Source organism: Astyanax mexicanus, chromosome 18, assembly GCF_023375975.1.
Source record: "Astyanax mexicanus isolate ESR-SI-001 chromosome 18, AstMex3_surface, whole genome shotgun sequence".
Classification (NCBI taxonomy): Eukaryota; Metazoa; Chordata; class Actinopteri; order Characiformes; family Acestrorhamphidae; genus Astyanax; species Astyanax mexicanus.
The window spans coordinates 7,623,470-7,639,990 of record NC_064425.1 but is presented as its reverse complement, the minus strand read 5'-3'; the positions used below and the strand labels follow the sequence as shown (position 1 = coordinate 7,639,990).

The window sequence follows — 16,521 nt, the reverse complement described above, 5'->3', positions numbered from 1 at the left end:
TGTTGGGTATATCGTTTACTGTGTTTGCTGTGTTGACTATGTTGTTTACTGTGTTGGGTATATTTACTGTGTTGGGTGTGCTGTTTACTGTGTTGAGTAGGTTGTTTACTGTGCTGACTGTGTTTAGCGTGTGGGGGCGCTGTAGAACAGAATGAACGGAGCCCATATGTTGTGATGATCTCCAGCAGAGAGCAGAAGGAGGCGAGGAGCGATGGTTAGCTGAGGTAAACCGCTCCAGCAGCTGAACTGGGAGGATTTGTTGGGAACTGGGAAGTTCTGCTGCTTTTTGAGGGATTCTCTTTCATGCTGAGGATCTGAGGAGGGTTTTTGAGGCGTTTGGAACTGGTTTAGCTCGCTGTGCTAACATAATCTAACGTTAGCTGCTGCTGTTGTTTTTAGCCGTTGAGCCTGTCCTAACGTTTCAGAGGACTGTAGGAGCTGGTTGAAGCTGTTTTTTGGACCTTGGGAGGCTTTGTCGAGGTTTAATCGTGCTGATATCGCATTCTGAGGCTTTAATATCGTTATATTCGTGATTGTTTGTTAGTTGAAGCTGCTAGCTAAGCTCATGTAGCTCTCTATACGTGGAGATATGCAGCCTAGCTCTATAGGTTAGCTTCAGCTGGTCACAGGCTAGTCTGAAGGAGCCACAATAATAACATCTTTACGAAAACATGACTTTATGACCTAAATAACATCATCTTTCCTGGTCTTTTCGTCGTTTGTCATTTCACTATCCATGTTTTTTGGTCCTAAAACCTCCCAAATCTACCTTCTCCCCATGTTAAGCTTGTTTCTCTCCCAGAAAACAAGCTTAATTGCGAATTTTGATGTTCCTCGCTTCCAGTTTCTCACTAAATAAAGGAGACACGATGGCCAAATGCTGGAAATCCAAACCCAGACTTTCTCCAAGCCTCTGTTCCACCAGTTTCCTCACCAGGTTTCTCACGGTTCTGCTGTTTACCCTGCACTGGGTCAGCTCCGAGTCCAGCGACGTGGTCCAGAAAGATGCCCAGTTTGGTGTGCCTTACCAGGACACAGTGACCAGCCACAACCAGACCATCTACTCCTTCAACCACACAGTCTCCAGAAACAAGGTGGGGTATATGCTTAATATACTAGCTAAAATAACCAGCTGTTGAACTTGTTTGAACTGTTCAGTCCACCTTAAATGTGCCAGTTCAGTATTGTTCTTACTGTACATCTCTAAACTGGGTGGTTCTAAATGAATACCTTAAACTTTAAATATTTGTCCGTCATAAGGGTATGTTTTGTGTAGGTTTGATGGTTTAGTTGGTCTTCCATCTACTCCTTTAACCACACAGTCTCCCAAGAACAAAGTGAAGTTGGTTTGTTCATCATTTTGATCCTTTCAGTCCACCTTAAATGTCCCAGCTTATGGTTCTCTAGAACAATGTTAAATAAGCCTAGATTTGGCCAGCACAAGGGTATGTTTTGTTTGAGTTTGATGGTTTAGTTGGCCTTCCATCTACACCTTCAACCACGCAGTATTCAGAAACAAAGTGGGTTATGTATTAAGGACAACTTGGTTTGTTGATTATTTTGATCTTTTAAGTCTACCTTAAATGTTCTTAGGGTTCTTAGCTTAGGGTTTAAAGTGAAACTGTACATAAATACCTTAAACTTTTAATATGTGTTGATATGTGTTTAATATTGATGGTGTAGTCTGTCTTCCATTTACTCCTTCAACCACACATTCTTCAGGAAAGTTTTGGGTTATGTAAAAAAGACAATTGCAAGTTGGTTCGTTCATCATTTTTAATCTTTTCAATCCACCTTAAATGTTCCAGCTAAGTGGAACTGTAAATGAAAACCTTGAACCAGGTTAAAAAAAGCTTAGATTTTTGGAACAAGTTGGAGTTTATAGTTAATTTACTAGCTAAAGTAACTTGTTTGAAGTGTTCAGCCTACCGTAAATGTGCCAGTTTAGTCTTGTTGCTGTTCATCTGTAAATAAATACTTTAAACTTCAAGTATTTGGACATCATAAGGGTTTAGGTTTGATGGTTCAGTTGGTCTTCCAATTACTCTTTAACCACACAGTCTTTAGGAACAAATTAAGTTATGTAAAAGTACAATTGGAAGTTGGTTTGGTGAACAGTTTGATCTTTTTAGTCCACCTTAATTATTCCAACTTAGGGTTCTCCATTTAAAGTGGTACTGTAAATGAAAACCTTGAACCATGTTAAAAAAGCTTAGATTTTTTTTTAGCACAAGGGTATGTTTTGTTTGAGTTTGATGGTTTAGTTGGTCTTCCATCTACCTCTTTACACACACAGTCTTTAGGAACAAGGTGGGGTATATACAGTTGTGGTCAAAAGTTTACATACACTTGTAAAAAAACATAATGTTATGGCTGTCTTGAGTTTTCAATAAGTTCTACAACTCTTATTTTTCTGTGATAGAGTGATCGGAACACATACATGTTTGTCACAAAAAACAGTCATAAAATTTGGTTCTTTCATAAATTTATTATGGGTCTGCTGAAAATGTCACCAAATCTGCTGGGTCAAAAATATACATACAGCAACAAAATTTGTCAATTTTGGTGATGTAGCGAGTTGTGTCAATCAAATTAGCTTCATGTCATGGCCTCTTCACTTCTTGTAAGTGATTCTGATTGACTACAGCTGTTGACTTCTCATGAGCCCATTTAAATAGGGCTCATTTGACCCAGTGATTAGACTCAGCTACAAAAGCTACAATGGGAAAGTCAAAGGAACTCAGTGTGGATCTGAAAAAGCGAATTATTGACTTGAACAAGTCAGGGAAGTCACTTGGAGCCATTTCAAAGCAGCTACAGGTCCCAAGAGCAACTGTGCAGACAATTATACGCAAGTATAAAGTGCATGGAACAGTTGTGTCACTGCCACGATCAGGAAGAAAACGCAAGCTATCACATGCTGCCGAGAGGAGATTGGTCAGGATGGTCAAGAGTCAACCAAGAATCACCAAGAAGCAGGTCTGCAAGGATTTGGAAGCTGATGGAACACAGGTGTCAGTCTCCACAGTCAAGCGTGTTTTACATCGCCATGGACTGAGAGGCTGCCGTGCAAGAAAGAAGCCCTTGCTCCAGAAAAGGCACCTTAAGACTCGGCTGAAGTTTGCTGCTGATCACATGGACAAAGATAAAACCTTCTGGAGGAAAGTTCTCTGGTCAGACGAAACAAAAATTGAGCTGTTTGGCCACAACACCCAGCAATATGTTTGGAGGAGAAAAGGTGAGGCCTTTAATCCCAGGAACACCATGCCTACTGTCAAGCATGGTGGTGGTAGTATTATGCTCTGGGGATGTTTTGCTGCCAGTGGAACTGGTTCTTTGCAGAAAGTAAATGGGATAATGAAGAAGGAGGATTACCTCCAAATTCTGCAGGAAAACTTAAAACCATCAGCCCGAAGGTTGGGTCTTGGGCGCAGTTGGGTGTTCCAACAAGACAATGACCCAAAACACACATCAAAAGTGGTAAAGGAATGGCTAAACCAGGCTAGAATTAAGGTTTTAGAATGGCCTTCCCAAAGTCCTGACTTAAACCCCATTGAGAACATGTGGACAGTGCTAAAGAAACGGGTTCATGCAAGAAAACCATCACATTTAGCTGAACTGCACCAATTCTGTCAAGAAGAGTGGTCAAACATTCGACCTGAAGCTTGCCAGGAGCTTGTGGATGGCTACCAAAAGCGCCTAGTTGCCGTGAAAATGGCCAAGGGACATGTAACCAAATACTAATGTTGCTGTATGTATATTTTTGACCCAGCAGATTTGGTGACATTTTCAGCAGACCCATAATAAATTTATGAAAGAACCAAATTTTATGACTGTTTTTTGTGACAAACATGTATGTGTTCCGATCACTCTATCACAGAAAAATAAGAGTTGTAGAACTTATTGAAAACTCAAGACAGCCATAACATTATGTTTTTTTACAAGTGTATGTAAACTTTTGACCACAACTGTAGTTAATGTACTAACTAAAGTAACTAGCTGTTGATCTTGTTTGAAGTGTCAGCCCACCTTAAATGTGCCAGTTTAGTCTTGTTGCTGTTCATCTGAAATAAATACTTTAACCTTCAAGTATTTGGACATTTATAAGGGTTTAGGTTTGATGGTTTAGTTGGTCTTCCCTCTATTCCTTTAACCACACAGTCTACAGGAACAATTTGGGTTATGTAAAAAGGACAATTGGAAGTTGGTATGTTGGTAATTTTATATCTTTTTCAGTCCACCTTAAATGTTTCAGCTTAGGGTTCTCCATTTATTGTGGAACTGGTACAGGAAAACCTTAAACCATGTTAAAAAAAGCTTAGATGTGTTCAGCACAAGGGTGTGTTTTTATGTAAGTTTGATGGTTAAGATGGTCTTCCATTTACTCTTTAACCACACAGTCTTTAGGAACAAATTAAGTTATGTAAAAGTACAATTGGAAGTTGGCTTGGTGGTCAGTTTGAACTTTTTAGTCCACCTTAAATATTCCATCTTGGGGTTCTCCATTTAAAGTGGAACTGGTACATGAAAAACTTAAACCATGTTGAATAAAACAGCATGGTCATTCAGGTTTGTCAACCAAACCAGCTGAGATTTTTGGTATAAGGGTATACCAAATAGGGGTATGTTTTGTTGGAGTTTGATGGTTTAGTTGATCTTCCATTTACACCTTCAACCACACAGTCTCCAGGAGCAAAGTGGGTTATGTAAAAAGGACAATTTGAAGTTGATTTGTTGATCATTTTGGTTGACCGGGAGGCCAGTGGTCAGCAAGACCAGCAGACCATCTAATCCTTCAATCAGAAAGACCGGAGATTACCGTATGTATAAAAGCTTGGACCGTTAGAAGATGGGTTGTTAATCTTTTTTTTTTTTTTTTTTTTCCAGTCCACCTTAAATGTACCAGCTTAGGTATTGATCTTGCTATACTGTCTCTAACCTGGGTGGTTGTTCTTTTAAGGTGGAAATGTAAATTAAGGTCTTCATTAACAGTTCCACCTTGCACCTTGCGTTTAAGACATGTTAGTATACATGGATTTTTTTTCTGATTTACTGTTAAGCTGTTTTGCGATAAGTGATTTTTATCATGATTCACTGATAATTGAACGAACTCTGATGTTTCTTTTTGCCTGGTTGTCGTAGACGGAGGGCGTCAGAGTGTCAGTGGAGCTGCTGTCTGCGAGCACGAAGAGTCCCATCCTGTTTGTGATCCGGCAGAAGCAGGCTGTCCTCTCTTTCCAGGTTCCGCTCATCCTCCGCGGACTGTAAGTAAACCTGTACCTTCTGACTTGTTACTTTGTTAGAGGTGTTAGGAGAGTAGGTGCTCTTTGGAGAGCTCTGTCTTTAGGAGCTTCTTTATGATAGCGAGGGATGCTCCTGCTCTGGTAGTGGAAGGTAGTTTTTTTTTTCCACCATTGGGAAACTATGTAGGAGAACAGTTTGGATTGCTTTGTGTGAATGTTTGGCACAGTGAACACAGCGATGTTCACTGGAGAAGCACAGCAACAAGCTCTTATGCTTTATGGTCACCATGTCTGGAAGTGCTGTCCACTTCTTGACTGGACTCTGATGTACCAGACGAATTATTATTATTGAAAGAAATGGATCTCATGTTCTCTGGAGTCAGTCCTGTTATCAATGTTTAAAGCCTGGTGTTATAAAGGAAATGTGTAATGTCAAACACATTAGCCCCAGAGTACTAGGTAACATTCACTGATATAACAGTCAGAATTAGATAACTAGTGTACTGTGTGTTCTGGCATAAGAGCAGTTTCTGATAAGGCCGCTGTTTCTGTGCTGTGGGAGAGAACAGATGTTATTTTGTGTGAGACGAGACAAGTTAATGTCCCATATTAGACATAGTAAAAATGTAAGAGAATTTGTGTCTAGTAGATTATTTCTTTGTTGTAACAAATGTTATACTGTTGGAATCACATTCATTTGTGGAATGAGAAGCAGTATGTGGGTTGCACCTATAAAATAAAAAAAAATTGCCAAATAATTTTTGCCAGACAGCTTATTATTGTACTGTTGACTCGCTTGGCGTTTGGCAGAGTGCCCTATCCGGCAGGATTAGTTTCTCCGGCGGTACTGGGGTAATTTGAAAAAAATAACAGGCTGAATTACCTACCGTTTTTCACTGAACTCCGTGGTCCTCCGGTAGTTTCAGTCCCGTCCGTCACCTCGCGTTTAATAAAATAGCTATTTGTCCACTGCTACTCACCGTAATTACATTTTGGATATGCATTTCCACGGAGATCCATGTAAACACAAGGGCATGTTGGAGGGCTATTGAACGCGATGTCATGTGACCGAAAAAGCCAAAAAACTCACTGGTCCTCCTGTTTTTTGCAGTCCGGATACAAGAGTTTTATCCATAAGTAGAACTGTGAAAAAGAACGTCCCCCTGAGAAACTAACCCTGTCCGGATAGGTCTCTTATGATGCCCAATTCCCTTTATATGGAACTTGGCCTTCAGTTTTGAGATACTGGTACTAAAGGATACTACTGGGCTCGCTCCAAATAATAATGCGGTAACTTGGTTTTGCTGAACACCAGCTTTGAGTTGCCCTATCCAGATCAGTCAAATATGACATAATGCTGATTCTTGGAGCAGACACCTACTGACCACTGTAGCAGGGCCTATACTCACCTGGAGGTACCATAAGCTTAAAACAAGTGTATAACAGAAAAAGCTGTTTGGCAATGTCACAGAAGATTTAGCTAATTTTTCATGGGTGTAGCCCACATACTCAGCTCTGCTGCTTATCCCACAAATGTGTGTTGCTTACAAAAATAGCTCCATTAAAAAAGAAATTAACAGGTTTTTCATAAGATATACTATTTATTGCCAATAAGCTTTTCTTACAACAAAGTAATAATCTACCAAACACACATTTTCTTACTTTAATGCTGTTATATTCTCTGTAGCTTTATCTACACAAAACTACATTTTTCCTGACAACAGTTGTAAACATTCATCATATTACTTTTTGTGGCGTGTTGTCTCCAGTGTTGAGCAATGGTTACAGTCAAAAGATGCCACACACACACGGATGATCACAAGCTATCAAACCAATCTAAACTGCTTGAATTTTTGCACCAGGAGTGGTATAAAGTTTTCCAAAAGCAGTGTGTAAGACTGGTGGAGGAGAACATGATGCCAAGATGCATGAAAACTGTTATTAAAAACCAGGGTTATTCCACCAAGTATTGATTTCTGAACTTTTAAAACTTTATGAATATGAACTTGTTCATAAAGCTCTGCATATTTTTTGTTACTGATTCAGAAACTTAAGTGGTCTCTAATTTTTTGTTTTTAAAAAGCCACAAATACAGTGACTGAAGCTTTTAGTTCCCCATAACACTTCACTTCACACCCACCAGCAGTTTGGTTTATTTTGTGTTCTAGTTTTTAGACCAAAAATGACCACAGTGCACAGTCCAATATACACCAACGGTCAAAAGTTTTAGAACACCCACTCTTTACTAAGTACAGTTACAATTTAGCTGTAAAGTACCAGGGCCTTTTATGGAAAACAAATGAACTAAAAACTGAAACTGAGTTTGGTGATTTGTGAAGTACACATATAAAACAACAAATACACAGTTTTCAAGTAGCAGGTTTTTTTTTTGGGGGGGGGGGGGGGATTTCTATGTGTATTCCATGTTTTTATATCTGAATCTCTCCTTTAGCCTTTAATTCTGTGACCCTGTTTGTGTTGTCTGTATCACGGAAATAAGAAATTTGAGCCTGTAATTGATGTGGAATGTGTTGATTTCTATGGACCTTCTATTAAAACTGCAACATTGCAAGTGGTGATCATCAGGGTTTAAGCACCATCTTCATCGCTCTGGAGCGACTTGACTGTACTGTGTTAATTAAGAATAAATGGTTTAATATTAAGCTTTTATTGGGCAAAAGCTTGGAGTTGCATGAAATCAAACTTTTTGTGTTTTGGGTGGGGATGATTTGGTTGGTTAAAAAGGGAAGTTCACAGCAGTTTGGTGGGAAAAGTTTTTGAAGACTTTCAGTTCTGCCTTGAAGTTCAGCTAGGTTACATTTTGCAAGTTTGCAAGTAGTGATCTTGCAGCTATTGCTTTTTCTTCCTGTTTTTGTTTTAGTTTTTGCTTCATTTTCTGTCTTTCTGTTGCTTAATTACGACACATTATATTTAACAAATGTTGCTAAAATATGCTTTATGATGCTAAGTACCTGAGATGATATTCTCACAATATTTTAACTAATAGAAATATTGCTTTTTCCATTTTATATAGCTAAACTACAGCAAGGAATTGTAGGACACATGTTCGATTTATATGCAACTCAAGTAGGAGTGTAACCATACATGTATTCTGTATCAACCTTCATGGTATGAGGAACCAAAATTGACAGACGAGTTGCACTTATTAGCTGTACACGTTGCTCTAAGGTCAGTCAACCCAAAACATTTTAAGAACTTTGAAAGTATCCCTCAAGTTCAGTCAGAAAAAACATAAAAAATGTAGTGATTAAACTGGCCCTCATCAGGACTATCATAGGAAAGGAAGAACAAGAGTTCCCTCTGTTGTACAGGATAAGTTCATAAGAGTTGCTAGCTTTAGAAACTGCAGGTTTTGAGATGAGAGCACTTAAATGCTTCAGAGTATTTTGGTTTGTTTAACGTTTTTAAGTTATGACATGATTCCATATGTGTTTGTTCATAGTCTGGATCACTTAAAATAAACATTGAATGAGACAGTGGGTCCAAATACTATAGAATAGGGCTGGGCGATATATCGAGATTTAAAAAATATGCGATATAAGATGAGACAAGATGAGCAGCAGAATAAGGTATTTTGTAGAGCGGGGGTCAATAATAGGCAGACCTGGTCCACTATTAAGAACTAGTTTGTTCCGACAGGGTTTATTTAAAATTTACTAGCCGTTGACAGGTTTTGCCATGCAAGAAGCTCATTCAGACGCTGTTCTCTAAAAAAACACACACAGTGACGGAAGAATTTGACTTTTCAGCCAAACAGCAGCACGTATCATGTTCTGAAGCATCACTACTGAACTAAACACTAATCTTTAGAGCAGACACACCCACTCTAACCTGAACTAACCAATCAGTATGAGAATAGACCTGACACTGTTTCAGCACAGATTTACAGAAAACTCAAACTGCACTTTTTATTTACTTTTTCTTAAGCACTTTAGATGCTAAACTTTTTCCAAAAGCACAATGTATTTTTTTTTATATATCCCTTGTTTTTAGGCTACTGTGAGAAAAAAAAAATATATATATATATATAAATATATATATAAAAGAGATTAGTATTAGTATTAGTATAGGATTAATCTCTCTCTCTCTCTCCTGCTCTCTGTGTGTAGATATCAGAGGAAGTATCAGTACACCCAGGTGGGTCGAACCCTGTGCCAGCCCCCCACGCTCGCTGTGGCTGAAACTCAGTTTTTCTACGTGGATGTGTCGACCCTATCCACCTCCACCGTCCACTACCGGCTGCAGGTCAGCCGAGTGGAGAGCTTCACACTACAGTAAGTTCTGTCCTCATCATCATTCTGCCTTTTATCACCATTATCCTTCATCTACATACCCGCTGAAACACTGCCATCAGCTTAATCACACTCATTAATTAATCAGTACTCATCCATCAGTCTGTATGGCCATCTTTACATCATTATATTAGCAGCATTCAGAGCACTGAGTGGTCCAGCGGGCTAAGAGCTGCCACTATGATCAGTCACGATTGGCCTTGCATAGGCCTGTCATAATAATTGCAATATTGATTTATCGTACAATAAATTAACATGACCTTGTGATAACGTCCATTGTGTTTTGTTTGTATGTTTGTTCACATATATATATATAACAGTGAACAATATTTTAGCCAGTCATGCTTCAATAACTGTCACTCCATACACACAGTGTGGACTAAAGTAGGTGAAGAAATAAGTATGTAAGTGTTTAAAAAGTGTATAATTGTTTTTTTGTTATTCTGTTATGGTTAGGTCAGTGACATTTAAAAGTCTTAAAATTATAAAAATACTGTGTATTGCAATAATTTCTTGGACAATATATTGTCCACAAAAAAAAAAAAAAATCTTATCGTAACAGGCCTAGCCTTGTACTCTATGGGTGGGCAGGTGATGCTCCTTTCATCATTCCAGATCATATATTCACCTCAGCAGTGCAAGTTTAGTCATAAATGTACCTCAGCAGTGCAGGTGTAGTCGTAAGTGTACATCAGTAGTGCATGTTTTAGTAATATGTGTACATTAGCAGTGCAATTTAAGACATAAATGTACCTCGGTATTGCAATTTTAGTCAATGTTTAGTAATGTACATTTGCAGAGCAAGTTTAATCATAAATTTACTTCAGCAGTGCAATGTAAGCCACAAACGTACCTCAGCAGTGCAGTTAAAATCATAAATGTACCAATTTTAAATCCAAACCTAATTATAAATCTATCCTATACCTATATATCCTATATAAATGCAATCCTAAACCTTGTCTCCATTTTAACTTAAACAATAAAATCTAAACTTAAAACCTCATTCCAAACTTAATTTTAACATAAAAACTACATTACATTTTAAGATGTATCCCAATCGTAACCCTTTTGAGGTTAACTGAGTTTCAGTAGATTACATTATATTATATCACTATGTATTACTTTATACAGTATGCTGTATATTTTGTCATATTAAACCCAGATGTTGCAAAAGATCCTAATTTGAGCATTTGTGCATTATCTTTTGACCCTTTAAAACCGTGACCTTCATTATCATCACCACAATAATCACTGTGTGTGTTTTAAAATACTAAACTTCCTGTAAACAAATACATATTTAGACAGAACGGTCAACTCTGTTACTTTGCTCCTTTGCTCTCTGTTGCTCCATCATCTCACCACGTCTTCATTCACTGTTCTGACAAATCAGCGGATGATCCACGGGTTCGGTCAAAGTCTGCTGTCTCAGACACACTGTAATCTGCCACTGCTGATACAGTACACACAGCTCTTACCGATTATCAATATACTGTAATGTGCAGTGATCTGCAGTGTGCTGTTTGCGTTGCTATAATCCGGGGAGGTTACAATCAACCACAAAAAAATATTTATACTGTAGACAGTAGAAGACACTGAATTTACAGGTCCATACACATCATCTGGTTTACAGATCCAATTAAAAAATGGAATAAATAAATAGGAATGCACCGAAATTTAAAGTTTTGGTCAGAACCAAATAAAATAAAGCATTTGGCTGAATACTGAGCATTTTTTTTTTTATATATACAGGTTGTCAAATTTTGCTATTTTTACCCCATTGAATAAATAAAAAAAATATATATTATAATTTTTACTTTGTAAAAATGCACAAAACTACAATTAAAAAAATGTAACATAACAAAGCACCACACATAAACCTTTGCAGTCCCGCTTTTTTATTCATGAATTAACCTTAGCAGTGCAAGTGTAGTCTTAAGTGTTCCTCAGCAGTGCTATTCTAATCAGAAATTGACTTCAGCAGTGCAATTTAAGCTCTAAATGTACCAAGTAGTCATACAGTGAGAAAAAAGAAATCCTGTATAGAAGAAAAATATATATAAACATTTTATTACATATGTCCGCTCATACTAATAGCAGATATATTTTAATCTCTTTGTATTAAAGCTCATTTTCTCCTAATAGTCTGTTGTTGTTGTTGTTGATCTACGTTTTTTTTTTTTTTTTCTTTTGTCTTTCAGGACAGATACAAAGTTTACCTTTAATGCTACTCCGTCCCAGCCCCAGGTTAGTATATACACACACACACACTTTAGAAGATTCGTTATCAGACAAATAGCAGAGTTTATACTTCATCCGGATTAAACTGTTCAACTCCAGCTGAAAAGCTCTGATTATTATGTGTTATTTTAACCAGCAAATAATAAATTAATAAATTCGAGCCACCATTCAGCCCAACTTTCACTTTGGTTCAGTTTAAAATTAAGTTAAAATAAAATTACAATAAAATTAAAAGCAAAACTTCTTCACTCTCATTTGACAGAAAGCTAGTTTGACTTGCAGAGGTAGGGCAGCTCAATGTTGGCCGTTGTTTGCTCTCAGCTGTATTAGAATTCCTTTCCGATCCATTCCTATAATAGTTGTGATAGAATGAAGCAGTTTGACCGGTCCTGATTGAAATCCTGGCAGCAGTCCCTGATGTGGTGGTGTTCAAGCTTTATAATCCTCTGGTGTATAAACCCTATTCAAACTTAAGGGAAACTAGAGCACAAACATTAGCTTTAATCAGTATATACAGACAGTATGTATTATTTACAAGTTCAAGTAATGTTCTTGTTATATATATATATATAGTATATGTATAGCTCTGGAAAATATTGAGACATTCAGTTTCTCTGATTTTGCTATTTATATATATTTATATGTTTGAGTAAAATAAACATAATTGTTTTATTCTATAAACTACAGACATTTCTTTCAAATTCCAAATATAATATTGTCTTTTAGAGTATTTATTTGCAGAAAATGTGAAATGGCTGAATAAAATAACAAAAAAGATGCAGAGCTTTCAGACCTTAAATAATGCAAAGAAAACAAGTTTATATTCATTAAGTTTTAAGAGTTCAGAAATCAATATGTGGTGGAATAACCCTAGTTTTTAATCATAGTTTTCCTGCATCTTGGCATCTTCTCCTCCACCAGTCTTACACACTGCTTTTGGATAACCTTATGCCTTTACTCCTGGTGCAAAAATTCAAGCAGTTCAGTTTGGTTTGATGGCTTGTGATCATCCCTCTTTCTCTTGATTATATTCCAGAGGTTTTAAATTTGGTAAAATCAAAGAAACTCAATTTTTAAGTGGGATTTTTTTCAGAGGTGTATAACAGTATAGTATTGGGGCTACATTCATTCATTACCAATTCTTAATCAATCATACTGAGAATACACTGTATATGCTGTCTATAGGAACCTGTGAAAACTAGAGAACCAAAATTCACTTCAGCTGTACATCGTTGTTACCGGAGGCACATAATACATACCCAGAATTTGGGTGCAGATATATACTCAGCAACAGAAATTAAATGAAAAAGACAATAATAGATATATATTTTGTTTGTTTGTACGGTATAAATAATGGATATTTAATAAAATCAGGCAAAAAGATCAGCTGATTGTGTCGCATCACGTTCTTACTAAACACAACCAGTTCTATTACTTAAGATTTTGAAAGTAAACTTTACTTTTTAACTTAGAAACTAATAAAGTTTAATAAAACTGAGCTTAAATCAATGGATTTTACAGCCAGTTTCAGCTTTATCCTTTCTTTTTTTTTTTTTTTTTTTTTTTTAGCATAAAAGTGTCGGTTTGAAATATCGGCCAAATCTTTTTCCAATGTTGTGCTGCCCTACTGCAGATAAAAATGCATGTGGTCATCCATCATCAGCAGCTCACATAAAAAAAGGGAAAAAAAAGATATAAATTTACATTCCAAAACACATTGCAAGTCTTGTGATTTGACTGTTGCACATGCACACATTGCGACGACGATGCTGAAATGATTGATTGTGCAGCCCTATTGGTAATATGTGGACAGATGAAGTTGAAGTTAAACTGAAAAAGGACCTATGAGTCTTACGAAATGTAAAGCATGGTGGTGGTTGCATCGTGATTCACAGTTGTACTGCATTGATACATTACACCAATTCCAGGATTATATCAATTTATCAAACCGGGTTCAGCCGTCATTAGTAACCATGACGCAGGTCTTCAAGGTGGCCGAGGTGTGAGGGTGACGTCGTCCAGTCTATGAGCTGGCAGATCAAAGTCCGTACCCTGTATTAATGTGAATGAGAGTAAACGAGAGCGAGAGCTTTAGAAGAATTAGCACAGAAATGTCGACTTTGCCCTCTGTTCAGCCACTGTGCAGACAGTCAGTGAGTCAGTGCTGTATTAAACCACTTTCCTGCAATACAGTACAGTGACGTGATAACATTTTATACCCTAGCTGTTCCACCTGTCAGAGTTCTGCTTTTACTAAAATTACCCAACCAACAAGTTTATCAGCAACTGTGTAAGAAAAGAGGAAGTAAAACACATGAAGGGAAAAATATAAAACGTGCTTTTCAGCCACTCGTGAGCTGCTGAGTTCTCTCACGTTTTCATGAAAGAGGATTATCTGTTGTGTAAAACCATTGTTTTAAGACTTTTATTTTTTTTTAACACTGCAAAAAAATGACTAAAAAGATACTTGTCTTAAATCTGTTCAAATATCTGGCCATATTCTCTATGTAATAGCGTAATTTGGTCATGCAGCATGACACAGCAGGATTTTAATCTTAACATTGTCTGTATATGTGGTTATAATAGGCAGTAATGTGTCTGCTTTAGTATATTGTATTTATTAATGATTGTATTAGCAGGGCTCCATACTATCCCTGTCCCACCGTCTTAGGCTGGAGAATTTGGGATTAATAAAACTGGTTATAGGCTGTTTTTGAGGAGATAAAGTTGATAAAAGACGGGGAGTTTATATGTATTTATAATGCATCTATTCATGATTGAGTCTTCAAATACTCCGTAATAGCAGGGCTCTAAAATCACACCACCCCACCGGGAAGATAAAAATAGCATATGGAATTGGGATAAAGCTTTTTCAGCATGGAAAGTTTCTGAACAAGGAAACTGTATTCTGGTTGAAATATGGGTAATTTTCTTATTCCTTAGAATATAGAATGTTTACAGATAAAGTCCCACCTATGAACAGAGAGCCACTCAGCTTGCTGGTAATGCTACACAAGGAGGAGGGTCGATGTGGTGCTAGTGGGGGGGAAAGCTCCAAAGAAAATAACTGTGGTTGTTGGATTGCCATGTCAGTCAACTGTGGAGCTTCAAAAGTGGCAAAAGTAATCAGAGGAAACTGCTCCGTTTGCTAGCTAACGGCAGATCTGAGGATTTAGGGCAGTCAACTGTACTTCAGTTGATGAGATTCCTAAAGAAAAATGAACCATCTTACTTTAGACCAGCTGTAAGTGTATGCTAACTAGCGCTAATTAACTTTTTTTTTTTTTTTTTTTTTCTGCAGTTTTTTAAGTATGTTTTTCCTGATGGCGTGGACACTGTCATTGTGAAGGTGAACTCAGAGAAGAATTTCCCCTGCTCGGTCATGTCCATTCAGGATATTCAGGTCTGAAAAACACACACACACACACACCATTTATGTTTTTTAAATATTTTTCACTTTACTATCAAAAGAAACTCACATTGCGATGTACTGTATATACAATATTTATTGCAATATTAAAAATATTGACATTTTTACCAGATTTTACCAGAAGTCATTGATCATATTATATGTTTATAATAATAATGAACTATGCGTCTAGTATTGCACTAAAATAATCCACACTAGAGTTCAGATCAGGCCTACCGAGCCCATGCATGCTCTGTCCCAGCCTGAAACTTTATTATGAGCCTGATTTAAACCCCACATGTTTGCATAATTTTCCTGCCTTGCCTTGCCTAGCTTCGTGCTAAAGTCACAGACCATAATGAATCTTAATAATGAGATCTATCAGTGTTCTAATGACAAACCCTGCCCCCTCACTGAGGAGATCTGGAGACAAGCTGTAAAATCCTTTTTTGTGCATTGTGACTACAAACAATTGTAGTTTTTTGTACTCGTACAATTCTTTCAAGGTTAGCAGGTCTAAAATAATCAAGTGCCAGTAACACTTGATTTGAACACTTGAACATTTCCCCCTTTTCCACTCTAGTGCCCCGTGTACGACCTAGACAACAATGTGGCCTTCATTGGAATGTATCAGACCATGACCAAAAAGGGAGCAATTACAGTGCAGGTAATACCAGAATTTACTGTGTTTTATACACATCCTATTGTTATTAACACATCCTACTAATCCACTGTTATTACACACATTACTATGTAACAAAAGTGGTGGAAAAACCAGTCAAGTTTGTGCTTAATTTGCTTCTTTCTCTGAACAAATTCCACCATATTCCCTCTGATCAGAGAAAGGACTTTCCCAGCAACAGTTTCTATGTGGTGGTCGTGGTGAAGACGGAGGATGAGGCATGCGGCGGGCCGCTCAAGTACTACCCCCTCCTACCTGGTGAGCTAATCAGCTGCTAATATAATGTAATGTATTGGAATATACACTGAGGAGGTGGAGATACAGCTACAGGCTGGCCAAAAATAAAGGTCACAAACTAGGCATTGGTAGGCATGATGGGTTTATCACTTTAGCTGCCTCTCTTCTTACCCTGTTGCTACATCACTCTGGAACAGGGGCAATCTGGACTCATCAGACTTTTGCAGGACCTTGTTCTATTGCTCCAGAGTTCAATCTTTACGCTGCCTAACAGTTTCAAATAGTTTTTTCCAAGTAGCCTCACTGAGAAAGGGTTTTCTTAAGGCTACACAGTTGATTAGTCCCAATTCCCAAGTTCTCTTTACATTGTTCATGTGGAAAAGCTCTTACTTTCAATAT

At 37.5% G+C, this 16,521-nt stretch overlaps 1 protein-coding gene across 4 annotated transcripts in view; it reads left to right on the top strand.

Annotated features, from left to right (window-relative positions):
- The first annotated feature begins 173 nt into the window (after positions 1–173).
- Positions 174–16,521, top strand: part of sidt2 (SID1 transmembrane family, member 2) — a 31,292-nt gene continuing 14,944 nt past the window's right edge. For 2 of the 4 annotated variants that reach the window (XM_022669160.2, XM_022669153.2), the window contains exons 1-7: positions 174–1,094; positions 5,143–5,264; positions 9,374–9,538; positions 11,755–11,800; positions 15,096–15,197; positions 15,787–15,870; positions 16,044–16,143. In XM_022669160.2, the coding sequence (XP_022524881.1) occupies positions 828–1,094; positions 5,143–5,264; positions 9,374–9,538; positions 11,755–11,800; positions 15,096–15,197; positions 15,787–15,870; positions 16,044–16,143 (886 nt within the window). In that variant the 5' untranslated portion in view covers positions 174–827. The remainder of the gene's footprint in view (positions 1,095–5,142; positions 5,265–9,373; positions 9,539–11,754; positions 11,801–15,095; positions 15,198–15,786; positions 15,871–16,043; positions 16,144–16,521) is intronic. The other 2 variants (XM_049466796.1, XM_022669167.2) reach the window with 1 other exon arrangement.